The sequence below is a fragment of the Oryza sativa genome, chromosome 6 (assembly GCF_034140825.1).
Source record: "Oryza sativa Japonica Group chromosome 6, ASM3414082v1".
Classification (NCBI taxonomy): Eukaryota; Viridiplantae; Streptophyta; class Magnoliopsida; order Poales; family Poaceae; genus Oryza; species Oryza sativa.
The window spans coordinates 30,841,960-30,854,608 of record NC_089040.1 but is presented as its reverse complement, the minus strand read 5'-3'; the positions used below and the strand labels follow the sequence as shown (position 1 = coordinate 30,854,608).

General features: G+C 41.9%; 3 protein-coding genes across 5 annotated transcripts; 1 reads left to right on the top strand and 2 right to left on the bottom strand.

The window, feature by feature from the left end:
* Nucleotides 1-4,023: 4,023 nt before the first annotated feature.
* LOC4342024 (WAT1-related protein At3g45870) lies at nucleotides 4,024-7,079 on the top strand. Of its 2 annotated transcripts, none has more exons than XM_015788101.2 (7): nucleotides 4,024-4,435; nucleotides 4,508-4,624; nucleotides 4,719-5,025; nucleotides 5,146-5,301; nucleotides 5,424-5,575; nucleotides 5,981-6,477; nucleotides 6,731-7,079. In XM_015788101.2, the coding sequence occupies exons 1-6, from the start codon at nucleotides 4,101-4,103 to the stop codon at nucleotides 6,153-6,155; spliced, it is 1,242 nt and encodes a 413-aa protein (XP_015643587.1). In that variant the 5' UTR covers nucleotides 4,024-4,100; the 3' UTR covers nucleotides 6,156-6,477; nucleotides 6,731-7,079. The 2 variants fall into 2 exon arrangements, with proteins under 2 accessions (XP_015643587.1, XP_015643586.1); XM_015788100.2 differs by having other exon boundaries at nucleotides 6,728-7,079.
* Nucleotides 7,080-8,271: 1,192 nt separating this feature from the next.
* On the bottom strand, nucleotides 8,272-9,065 carry LOC4342023 (protein METHYLENE BLUE SENSITIVITY 1). Its single transcript, XM_015788102.3, has one exon. It carries the CDS (start codon nucleotides 8,950-8,952, stop codon nucleotides 8,608-8,610), a length of 345 nt encoding a protein of 114 aa, XP_015643588.1. The 5' UTR covers nucleotides 8,953-9,065; the 3' UTR covers nucleotides 8,272-8,607.
* A 610-nt stretch (nucleotides 9,066-9,675) lies between these two features.
* LOC4342022 (peptidyl-prolyl cis-trans isomerase CYP20-1) lies at nucleotides 9,676-12,050 on the bottom strand. Of its 2 annotated transcripts, none has more exons than XM_015787818.3 (7): nucleotides 11,822-12,050; nucleotides 11,509-11,587; nucleotides 11,065-11,112; nucleotides 10,948-10,971; nucleotides 10,299-10,481; nucleotides 10,115-10,190; nucleotides 9,676-10,015 (listed from the first exon to the last, which is right to left on the bottom strand). In XM_015787818.3, exons 1-7 carry the CDS (start codon nucleotides 11,948-11,950, stop codon nucleotides 9,877-9,879), a joined length of 678 nt encoding a protein of 225 aa, XP_015643304.1. In that variant the 5' UTR covers nucleotides 11,951-12,050; the 3' UTR covers nucleotides 9,676-9,876. The 2 variants fall into 2 exon arrangements, with proteins under 2 accessions (XP_015643304.1, XP_015643305.1); XM_015787819.3 differs by having other exon boundaries at nucleotides 11,837-12,050.
* Between the last annotated feature and the right edge of the window lie 599 nt (nucleotides 12,051-12,649).

Below are 12,649 nucleotides of genomic sequence, written 5' to 3'. Positions count from 1 at the left end.
CCCGCCGCTCCTTCCCTGCGAGCTTCAGGCCGTCTGAATTATGTGGGCCGTCATTTTCTCTTCTTGACTTTCGGAGGGCCTTGACATTCGCAAGCTGCCGGAAAGGCTTTCCCCGGAACTGACTTCGGTTAGTCCGGGTGGGTAAAAGGATACACGCATAACATGCGTTTAGGTCCCGATTAAGTCGGCCCGTTTGACAAAGAGATGAGAGGAGGATTGAGAGTTTAGAGGCAATTCGGATCCTCTGCAGTGATGAAGAGTCAGCAGAGGGAGTTACAAATAGGGTTTCCCAAACCGCCAGGGCCGGGGTTACCGTGCCCCGGTGATAAGCACGGTTACCGCGCGGTAACCGCGGTAACCGTGAAAAATCGTACGAAATCGTGTAAAATTTTTAAAAATTCAAATTATTTTTTAAATTTATTTGAATTTAAGGAGGTTACCGTGGTTTTTCTATTACCGTACCCCGCGGTAAGGCCAATAACCACGGTAACCGCGCGGTTACGGACGGTAAGTCGAACCCTGCTTACAATGCAGTGCATTATGGTATGCTGTTTTTTTTGTTGGATCGTCCAAAACAAAGTGCTACAGCAGCTTAATGTGAACACTAATCATTTAAATAATAAAAGAATTACTGTTTATACAGTACTTGCATACAATATTTGATCACTGTTTGAGTGTTTGATGTACTGCTTTACTGTGGCAGACTCACAAACTTCTCTACTACACTGTAGACGACATGGATCCGTTGAGAGGAGAGAGTTAGTGAAAGGATTGATCATGCGAGTTTTATTTTACTCCTAATCTTTTGTTTGGTGGTAGAAATAAGAATCATAAGGATTATAGATGAGAATTGAATTTTAAGTGATGATGTACGACACATATTTATCTTGCTGTACTTAGAAGAGAGTTCCATTTCAATTACTTACTCTTACCAAGATTTTGAAGAGGTGGAAGTTCGCTTACTCTCCTTCTCAATTCCTTCTAAAACTCTCACATTCTCTGATTAAATAATAGACTTAACAGTTCCCACTTTTTAAACTCTTATTCCTCCTAATAATTTTCCCCAGCCACTACGGAGTGATAATATGTGTTTCTTATACTCCACCGGTGTGTGCGTGTGATGTGATGTAAATATGGAGTGAGTTTATGTGTGTCCCCTTAAAAGAATATTGGACTTTCCTATGTTTGACGTGGTATGCTTATACACCATATTTTTCTTGCTGAACTTCAAAGCTAAAGAGGCGTGTCAAATACCACACCCTAATATTACATGAATAATAGTACTACGTAATACATTAATACACCCCCTATATATTCTTTTAGATAAATTGGTACGATTGACTTCACCCCGCAAATCTTGACTACTGTTTATCTTTACTAATAATTTCATAAAATAACTTATAAGGCTGTGTTTAGTTTACATCAAAATTAAAAGTTTGATTGAAATTGGAACGATGTGACGGAAAAGTTGGAAGTTTATGTGTGTAGGAAAGTTTCGATGTGATGGAAAAGTTGGAAGTTTGAAGAATTATTTTGGAACTAAACACGGCGTAAGTAAAGTAAATTGCATACTCCACGAATGTGACCATACGGCCTCTTCATCCCAGCCCAGGAATGTAACTGTAAACATAGTATTAGCGATCAACCATTAAACAGAATCACTCACATCAGACATGACACAAAAATGTTCAATACACAGCTGTACAGATTTCTCTCCACGACCAATAATAATAAACACTGAATCCCTACCTCCCCGGCGTGTGTTTGGTCGTCGGTGTCCATCGCAATCGCTACAGTTCATGGCATATGATACGGATCTGAACACTGTTCATTCAAAAAATGATTTAAACTCCATCACCCAAAAAGAAAATAAAAAGATTTGAACAGTTAGCTGGCAGCGAAGAAACGGAATCTGCAGTGCAGGTGCAGGACATAATGCTAGCATCTGATTATCACATCATATTACAGCGTGGTCACCGCTCTCTACCTTTATATCTTGGCTGATCAATCAATCAATCGTTCTCTTCTCGTCGCGGTCACTGCCGCTGCCGCTCTCGATTCATTAAGGCTGTGTTTAGTTATAAATTTTTTCTTCAAACTTTTAAATTTTTCACCACATCAAAACTTTTATATACACATGAACTTTCAACTTTTCCATCACATCGTTCCAACTTCAACCAAACTTTTAATTTTGGTGTGAACTAAACACACCCTAACCGTCTGATGAGTGGTACGAGTCACAAGGCGAAAGGGACGATACATCAGGGAGATAAACACGGCGAAATGTAGGTGCTCTCAACCAGCCACGCACGCGGCACGCCTCATCTCAGCATTCACGCGCTCTATCCTCTAGGTTCACAATCCCGACAGTGATTAAAATCGGCTCAGGGGTGGTATCATCGGATTTCACGAAATCCATTGATAAAACTGATGAAATCCAAATAAATTTTTATCAAAAATTGAAAATTCAGTTTGATCTTTTTAACTTTATTGAAAAACAGAGTGGTTTACCCAATCAAAAAGAACATATTTTATATAATGTAGGGTAATTTTACCATGTTTGGAAAGGTATCACATGTTTCAGTGTAAAATTTAATACTATCTTAATGTATAAAAAAAATTAATGTAAAATTTAACCTGCTGTCCTCTCACCCGCCCGCCACCAAGTTACGATCTGTGTTGATTTGGGTGTTTTTTTTCTTTTTTTTTTTTTTTTGAAATGAAAGAAGAAGGGCCACCACCACCAGGGAAGTTGTGTTCTGGATAAGAAGGAAATGTTCAACTATCTCACTCACATGTTCCTCCATGGCAATAACTGTGAATGAAAATGATCAAAAAAAATATTCAAAATGTTTATGCAATCGTTTTTTCTCTCTTGGAAACGGAATCAGAGACCCGAAAAATAAAAATGATACCGTACAACTCGAACATAAAAAAATAAATCACAAACGAAACTACCATAGAGTCTGAGAACACCTTGCGTTAATGAGTTATAATCATGTGTTACATCGTTTCTTTTTTGAAATAATGGATAAAATCCGATATCTATAAGTATTTTAGGTTACTCATATGGTTTTATAATTAGCCTATGCCAATTACTTTCTTCGTCTCAAAAGATAAACAGATTTGAAATGAATATGACACTCTTTAGACAGAAAACTATAAAGTGTTCCATTCACCTAAAATATTTTATATTTTGGGACGAAAAGATTATAGGGTAGTCTCTTTACTAACTGAAAAAAGCAGTGAATTGCCAGGGGAGTACTGTAGATACGATAAGCAGTGGCGCACCCACCCTGTGTATGGTGAGATTTTTCTTTTCCTCAATCGAGAATCTTACAAAATCTGGTCGAGAAAAAACCAGTCACGATATGTCGATATCCAGGTGACAACCTTCTCCTGAAAAATGACATATTGATACTTACGGCCTCATAATTTGCAAACGAAAAATAATTTATAAATAAAACTTTTATATACGTGTTGTTAGCGATCTGAAAGTAAAGGGTGAAAAATAAACTTCGATGAAAAACCCATAAAATTAACTCTAAATTTAAGATTAAAATTTCAAACTTAAACTAATAAAAATTTTCTAAAAAAATAGCTAATAAACATAAGTATAAGAAAAAAAATAAGACCATTACTCCAGCCATATGATTAGTGCTCCGTATTACTTAGAATCAAGCCGTACACAAGATTAATACATAATCCCTCTATCCTAATATAAAAATATCTCAGTATAGATGTAGACATATCGATATAACGTATTCTATAACTATGAATTACATAGTGGGAGTACAAGCAACGCTGATGACTTTTCTCCCGGTTTCATATTTTCTTTTAGAAAAAAAATGAAAAAAATGCATGACTTCTTCCCGGCCTTTTAGCGTGCGTGGCGCTCAACACATTTTCTACTAATATATAACTTGCCACGCAAGCGAAAACTCAGACGCATCAATCAACAAAATAAATAAATAAATAAACAAACGGATCAAAAGCAGCAGCAGTAGTCAGTAGACGCCTTCCAAGACAAGCTCAAGCAAAAGCAAGAGACACCAACCGGCGGCGAGGAGGCAGGAATCGCGGCGGCGGGGTCGCCGGAGATGGGGAGGGAACGGGGTGGCGGCGAGGGGATGACGATGCTGCAGCGGTGGTCGTCGTCGGTGTGGAGCGTGAGCGGGAGCGGGCGGCTGCTGTGGGCGGACAAGGCGTGGCGCGCGCACGCCGCCATGGCGTTCACCCAGCTCGCCTACGGCGGCTACCACGTCCTCACCAAGTCCGTCCTCAACGTCGGCATGAACCAGATCGTCTTCTGCGTCTACCGCGACCTCGTCGCCCTCGCCCTCCTCGCCCCCGCCGCCTTCTTCCGCGAGCGCCGCACCCGCCGCCCCCTCACCCCTCACCTCCTCGCCTCCTTCGCTCTCCTCGGCTTCACCGGGTATTCATCGATTCCTCCTCTTCTTCTTCTTCTCCTTCTGCTCATCTTATCGATCGATCTCTTCTTCTCCAGGATCTTCGGGAACCAGCTCCTGTTCCTGCTGGGCCTCAGCTTCACCAACGCCTCCTACGCCGCAGCCTTCCAGCCAGCCATACCGGTGTTCACATTCCTCCTAGCCGCAATCGTCGGGTAAAATTGGTTCATGATTTGGAAAATTATCTACTCCTGATGTTGCATTGGCTTCAAATTTCAACTGAATTGAGTGAAATTACGCGTGTTGCAGTGTTGAGGTGATCAATATCTTCACCAAGGACGGCATCGTCAAGGTTCTTGGCACGGCTGTGTGCGTCTCCGGAGCCGTGCTGATGGTGTTCTATAGAGGTCCATCCTTGATTGGCATGGGAGGAGGAGGAGGAGGAGGCTCCAATGGTGTGGGTGAGAATGTCCTGGCCGGCACATGGAGCAGCAATTCTTACACGCCCCAATGGTTGACATCGGCCATGCTCCAATACGGTCTAGAAACATGGAATCTTGGTGTCATCTGCCTCATTGGGAACTGCTTCCTGATGGGCGCTTATCTGGTCATACAGGTGATGCAAACTTTGGAACATCTTATCCTTGGTGAAGATTAATATCTATATGTTGATAAAATGTCTTTATTTTTGTTGGAAAAAGAATGTCTATTGACAGGGTTGCTTTCTTATGTGCAGGCTCCAGTGCTGATAAAATATCCCGCGAGCTTATCCTTAACAGCTTACTCTTATTCATTTGCCACTGTATTCATGGTGCTGACAGGGGTAGTTACAACCAATGGGCTCCATGAATGGGCATTGACAACGACCGAGATCATTGCTATTCTATATGCTGTAAGCATGTTTATATTCCCTTGGGCTTATATTACATAGACTTGTGTATGACCAATGCAATGCTAATGTTTATGATCCTCCTCTAGCATGTTCTAACTGAATTTATTGGTTTGCTTCACCAGGGAATTGTTGCATCTTGCTTGAATTACGCAATCATGACTTGGTCAAACAAAATCCTTGGTCCTTCTCTGGTTGCCCTCTACAATCCACTCCAACCAGCATGTTCTACCATCCTGTCAACTATATTTCTTGGTACCCCAATATATCTTGGAAGGTATAACGGAAAATTCTGGCATGTAATAATGCGAAATGTGTTCTTTGAACTTTGCCATTTGACGGTTTCTGAAATTTGGGATTCATTCAACTGTAGTCGCTCTGCATTGCGTTCATTAGTTGCTTCTGATACTCGTTCCAGACAATAGTCGCTCTTCATTGTGTTTATTAATTGTTTCTGATACTCTCCAGACAAATAATCTTCATATTGGTGTTAATACCGGTGAAAATATGATAAAAACTGTTTTTTTTACAGATAACATTGCCAATATCGCTTTGTTCATTTCACTCCCATACTATTTTAGAAAAACTCCTTTTTGGTCCTCTAAACTATAGAATTTCAAGAAACTTCAAAGTATACATAATGTCATAATCACGTGTTGTATGTTTCCATTCTACTTTTCAGCATTATTGGAGGAGTCTTTATCATTGCTGGTCTATACCTTGTTACCTGGGCCCGTTACAATGAGGCGCAAAGGGTACTGGCAATTGGATATTTAGACCCTCTTCTTGTGGAGGATGAGGATCCACCAACTCCCAAGACACAGGAAAGTTCTTTCACTGGCTCCATTGATCCTTAAATGAGCTGTCCTGAACAGTAGCTGCAGAATTACTTCACGTATAAATACAGTTCTCGCCTATACTCCTACGTCAAGATTTCCATCACTTTTAGAATTTGTAGTTGGTTTATGTTCCATCTCCATCATCAGGAATATCAGAATACTGAGCTCTATGCTGAAAATAAGTTTGAACAATAGCCATTGTTTTGAGCTCATATCAAGGAGCCATTTTTTCATCAATGGAGGTGCCATTGGCTAACAATGGTCAGTGATCCTCCAGCTTCAACAGTTGTTTTTACAGCCCACTGGTGGTCACCAGTAGGAACAGCTTCAGTGATTAAAGGTAGACCTTAAATAGCTTGTTACTTACTGATTCTACTTATCGCATAATAGATCGTATGTATATTGTTACCATCTGATGTTCCATTTGTAATATTGAAAAGTTATGCACCTAAAGCTACCCAAAGATTTAATTCATATTTGTACCACACTTAATTAACAAAAGAACTGGAAACGTGTTTTTTTTTGTTATTTTGGTGCAGAGATTTTTCCAAAATGACTGATCTTAGGCTTGGTTTTGTGTTTCTCTTCAGCAGGTTGTTCTCTAGGCCTGGGAACTCAATCTGAAACAGAGTTGAGTTATTGATTACTTGCGGCAAGACAGCTGTTCTTCTCTGATGATGGGACCCAATGTATTCTTTGCTTTGTTCAAGTTTATGTCTTGAGAGCACAATAGTTTCTGTCCAAGGAAAAGAGAGAATTCCAGGATTGTGCTTTCGTTGTGTCTGTCTAGTAATGATTCCGTTGCTTCATTTGTTTTATATATGTGATGTAAATTGTCAGTACACACTGTTACTTTTTTGTATTACCTAGTGTAAAGTATATAAAGGAAAACACTGTATGCAAAATCCTTACTGTCTAGTGCATATTCTTGTTCTGCAACAACCTGGTCTCACGGCGTAGTTTATATAAAACACTCTGATTGCACAATGAATTTCTGGCATCTCGATTTCAGTAAACTATACTGTTCAAAACCTTCAAGGGATGCAGCACTACATCATATCATCTGGTTCTGATCAAATCCAAATAATCTGGACAAAATTTACCAGAGTTTCATGATTTTCATCTAATGCCAAATTGCCAGAGCAGAAGTTCGAGTAGTCAAAATTTTCCACATAAAAACTTCATCAGAGCTTCATGACTTTCATCTAAGGACTGCCTGATTCCATGTCATACAAAGAAAAGTGAAAGGCCTCTCCCATGCTTGAAGCACCATAATATGCCTCCCCCATGCTTCAAGCACCATAATATCACATCATTGCAATGCCTCCCCAGTGGGCACTGCACTAACTAAAGTCCATGAGCTTTAGAAAGGCATCTCACTGCTATAAATTAGTGCAAAACATCACTTTATGGTGTTAAGCCTCAATGGTAGTTTAGTTTAGGTACCAATCAAATAGACAAAACTTGTTTTTTTTTTGACAAGTTAGAAGCCTGGAATGCCTTGTATCTGCACACCGCTGCATTGGTAAATCCATGCTCAGATGACTAAATGACAACCACAATGAACTACCTACGAATAGTGGAAATCACATGAAACAAATGATGCAACTTCTCACTGTGAAGGGCTTGGCATAGAGCCATCTGCATGTTTAACAGATCATATCGGAGATTAAGGAGTTCACTAGTCCTAACATTAGGAAAACTGTGAAATTTGACAGAGAAAACTGAACCGTGTGAGGTGTGCATCTAAAATTCAGAACTGAAAGAAGTGTTCTTTTTAACACTGTACCACGATTTCATCAACCCGCAACTAACTCCCTTATACAGGGCAACAGGCCCATTTTTCATCAGTTCCATGTTGCAATTACCTCTAATTGTGAAGAGGCAGTTGTTTTTCAGGCGCATAACTATGAAATAAAAAAAACATATGTTTTCTAAACAGGTAGAATCTCCTAATTACTGTGCTTCCAATGCTAAAAGCAGATCAGTCATGGGTTCAGCGCAGAATAACATGCCCCACATGATACCTATGATCACCAAGTTAAAAAAGATGCCGCTTGACACCGCAAAGATAATAATCAGCTAATCACAATTGCAAATTTCCAATTCATCCTTGCTACGAAACGGAAGTGAGTGAGCAAACGGATTTAGCCATCACCTTTTTCTTTACTCAGATTTAGCAATTGTTTGAGCAGTGACAGACATAAACATTATCATCCATTGACACCATTGACAGCATCATAGAGTAGTGACACATAAACTAAACATCATAGCTAAAACATGCCGACGAAGACGCGACGGAACACGGTCACATATGTATATGTGCGCGAATCAACGCATCTATCACACGGCACATCATGACACAGTAGTAATAATTCAAAACAGCAAGCAGCAGCAAGTAAGCACACCGGAGCGAGCGGCGGCGGGCGGTAGTAGTAGCAGATTCGGGTGATGATGGATTCGATTGCGGTTACTTCTTGAGGCTGCCGCGGACGCCGGGCTTGGGCTTGGAGGAGGAGGCGGCGGCCTCACCGGCGGCGGCGGCGGCGCCGGCGCCGCCGCCGTGGAGGTTGTTGAGCTTGTCGGGCTCGAAGGGGAGCTTGGGGTGGCGCGCCTCGTGGTGGATCTGCATGGACTTGATGTCGGGGGCGGTGGTCTTGCAGAGAGGGCACTCGAGCTTGGCGTGGCCGCCCTTGTCCTGCCCCAGCCGGTCCTTCTGCCCGGCCTTCCCGCCGCCCCTGTTCGTCGTCGCCGCGTCGATCTTCGCCGCGATCTCCTTCGCCGTGTGCTTCTTCGGCTTCGCCTTCCCCGTCATCTCCGCGCCCCCCCGCCGCCGCCGCCGCGGTTGCCCCCTCCTGTCTCTCTCCGCTCTCGCCGCCGCCGCCGCCGCCGCCGATTCTCGCTAACCCTATTTGTGTTTGATGGGTCGGGAGGCTGACTGACTCGGCCGCCAATTATTAGGCTCGTTGGAGCAGCACACGGCTTTCCTCCAGCTGCTATCCACCGTCCGATCTGAGATTCGCGGCCCAGATGCGTCTCTGGCACGGATTCCCCCCGGATGCGGTGCTATCCACCGTCCGATCTGAGATTCGCGGTCCAGATGCGTGTCTGACACGGCTTTCCCCTGGATGCTGTGCTATCCACCGCCCGATCGGAGATTCGCGGTCTAGATGCGGTCTGTGGGTGTGTCTGGTTCTAACTCCCAGGACTCTCTCCTTGTCCTCTTTTGGCACACGGAATCACGCTGTTTTGAGGATTACTCCAGTTTGCATCGGCCTTAATTCTCTCTCTAATTACCTCGGTTTCATGTGTCAGTGAGAATCTATGAAACATACAGATTTTATTTATCTACCCGAGGTGGTTGGTTTGTGTAAATTAATCCACTCAAATCTAATCGATCGTGATCTAGGTTTTTTTTTTTTAGTCTGTTGCAGTTCAATGAATCTAGAATATCTTCGTCTGAACTAGACGCAGATCAAGCGCTCAACAGTAAGCAAGTCACTTCAAAGTATAATTCGACTTAGAACAAGAAGACGACTTAAGTAAAGTTTCGACCTTTTTATGCTAGTTCACTCCAAATCGCCCACAACTAAGAGGCGATATAAGCACGCTGTTATAGTCTAACAGAAATTTACTCCAACCAGATTCGGGGTAGAAGCATAGCAAAACAGAGCAGCTAATAACAGTTCTACAACGAGAAGCAGTAGCAGTAGCTTCAGTGAAACATCATTTCAGCTCATTACATCGGCAGTTCGCCGCTGTCCGCGATGACAACTTTGCTCTTCGGTGACCCACTCTGCTGGCCCTCAGCTTCAATCTTGTAAACCACATCCATTCCAGACAGCACCTTACCGAACACGACGTGCTTCCCGTCCAACCTAATCAAATAAATAGTTTCAACAGATTGAAGTGTCTTCAGTACAAATTAGAAATAGTGCTGCTATGATTACAAAGGCTAGTGAGGAAACGACGATTACCAGCTGGTGGTTACAGTGGTGATGAAAAACTGGGACCCGTTTGTGTCTCTCCCAGCATTGGCCATGGACAGGAGGCCTGCATAAACATGAGATCAAATCAAACAAGGATGATTTGATGGTCTACCACACAAATAATGCGTCTATAGTGTAGTAAAAAAATGGTTCAGGAAATAACGAAAATTACCTGGTCCGGTGTGCTTGATCTTGAAGTTTTCATCGGCGAACTTCGTCCCATAGATAGATTCACCACCCCTTCCATCACCAAGTGTGAAGTCACCTCCTTGGATCATAAAGCTGGGTATAATTCTGTGGAATGCACTTCCCTTGAAGTGGAGTGCTTTGCCACTCTTTCCAGTTCCTTTCTCTCCTGTATAACAACAAAGTTGAAAGCGCTACATCAAACCCAAACTTAGATTACGTATAATAACCACAAGTAGGCATCAGGGAATGCTACCACACAGATTGTAGTGCTATTCGCTGTCCAGAATGGGATCTCTCTCATTATATGAAGTAAATACTTTTATGGGTTTTCATAATATTCTACACTTGCGTATGAATAATGACAACAGCTGAGCTGATGTATTTTTGCATCAATTTTTAACTAGTCAACTGTAACAGTATATTTGATTGGCCAAACTTGATAATGACACAAAAGTTGTGCATTCAAAAATAATTTCAGGTTAAAGTGGCAAAGAAAGTGTTATTCAATGCTGGAAATTCTACATGCTGCCACTACCAAGCTTGCCATGGGATTAACCATCTGGAAACTCTAGCAGAAGATGAATGAACACATCTAATGTAATAAAAACAGTATAAATCATCAGGGAGCATACCTGTGCAAAGTGCTCGGAAGTTCTCTGTAGGAAAAAAAAAAGATATAGTGAATCATTAGCATTTGTGATATGACAATGAATTTCCTGTTACCTAACTAAATGATAAGCAAATGGTACCTGCCGTTTTAGGAACAGTCTTCCCGAAAAGTCCCATGACAACCCGTCCTATGGCAATACAAGAAAAAATAATAAATGTCAGTAAGGCAATCATTAACAGGAAAGACATTATAAATAGTACATACACAAATATCACATCAACGTTTCTCCTTAAACATAAACAACAATAGAAGAAGCTAAATTCTCATCATAATAGAGTTAGCTTCAGGTCAATCTCAAATGCTGATAACTCTAACTGTAATAATCACTGCATATGACATCAGCCCATCACAAGTCACTTATACACAACGGTGGGACACAATTAATGCAAATTAAATTGTTACTGCTCCGTATTTGCTAATGCTAGACACATCAAACTATGCATATCTTTTCTTCTTTCTGCCTGAAGACTTATATATTATGCTGATATGGTAGTAGAGCTAAACATAGGGGGCCAACACAAACCTGCGGGCTTGCCATCAATCTCGACGTCGAAGTAGACCTTGTGGGTGACCTCAGTCAAATCCGCCTTCGATTTCTTCGCCTAAACAGCAACAAAAAAAAAAAGGTGAGTACGCATAGATGCACATAGAGGCACCACTCAAAATTCTAACAAATCAGCACACCAGGGCCAATTGGATCCACAGATCAAACAGATCAAGAAATCAGCGCACGAGCACAAACAATCGAATCAGATCGGAGAGCACACGCATCACATCACACGCAGATACGGGGAAGCAGGAGGAGGAGCGAGGCGTGGTGGAGAGTGGAGACGGACGAGGTGGATGAGCACCTGGGCGAGCGCCAGGGTGGCGGCGACGAGCACGATCCAGAGGCAGACCGAGGCCGGGCGCGACATGGGCGGCCTCCTCACCGCCGGGATCCTCCTCCACCCGCTCCCCGCCATCTCGGATCTCCTCCGCCTCTCTCTCGCTCGCCGCCGGGCAGGAATGAAGGATCGAGGATGGGATGGATGGATAGATCTGTTGCTCCACACTGCGGTCTCCGCACTCTGCCCAAGAGTCCACGAAGAAATAGTAGCCAAGAGGGTGAAAGCGATGCGCTGCCTGACAGGTGGGCCCTACATGTCAGTGTCGGGTTCTGTCTCAAGCAAAGATCTTCGTGTTTAACTCCACATTAATCACACTCATTGAGGTGCTTTTTTTTTTTGTAACTTTCGATTGCGGGTTGTTTTGTGTAAATGAGGGAGTGGTGATGCAGATAAATCGATCAAGAGAGCATAAAAATTTTAGATTCTATCGAGTTGTTCTTTTCAACTTAGGCTTAGTTTGAAAGTTAGTTTGGGTGTTATTTACTGTGAGCATAGTTTAGCTTTCTAAACTGTTAAAGGTTTATTTTTTTCCAAATACTTTTTGTTTAGAAGTTTATTTAAAAAACAAATAATTTTTAAATAATTAATACTTAATTAGTCTAGTCTTATTTTACGTGCCATTAAAAATCCAAACTTCACAATCAAACTAAACCTTATTCTAATTATAGAAACGGATTATTTGCTCAACGCTTTAAATTTTTTTTATAAAAAGAATTTTCTTGTACAAGGCTTAAAAATGCGTGTTTTAAACTATTTATTAAGTTTATTTTTATA

Bases quoted from the DNA above. Each gene is read 5' to 3' on its own strand.
- LOC4342023 (XM_015788102.3), bottom strand. From the start codon at position 8,952: ATGACGGGGAAGGCGAAGCCGAAGAAGCACACGGCGAAGGAGATCGCG.
- LOC4342022 (XM_015787818.3), bottom strand. From the start codon at position 11,950: ATGGCGGGGAGCGGGTGGAGGAGGATCCCGGCGGTGAGGAGGCCGCCC. The intron at 11,113-11,508 runs GTTTGTGTTGGC...GTATTGCCATAG, and splicing joins GATTGATGGCAAGCCCGCAG to GACGGGTTGTCATGGGACTT. The intron at 10,482-10,947 runs GTATGCTCCCTG...GTTGTTATACAG, and splicing joins CTTCCGAGCACTTTGCACAG to GAGAGAAAGGAACTGGAAAG.
- LOC4342024 (XM_015788101.2), top strand. From the start codon at position 4,101: ATGGGGAGGGAACGGGGTGGCGGCGAGGGGATGACGATGCTGCAGCGG. The intron at 4,436-4,507 runs GTATTCATCGAT...CTTCTTCTCCAG, and splicing joins GCTCTCCTCGGCTTCACCGG to GATCTTCGGGAACCAGCTCC. The intron at 5,302-5,423 runs GTAAGCATGTTT...TTGCTTCACCAG, and splicing joins TCATTGCTATTCTATATGCT to GGAATTGTTGCATCTTGCTT.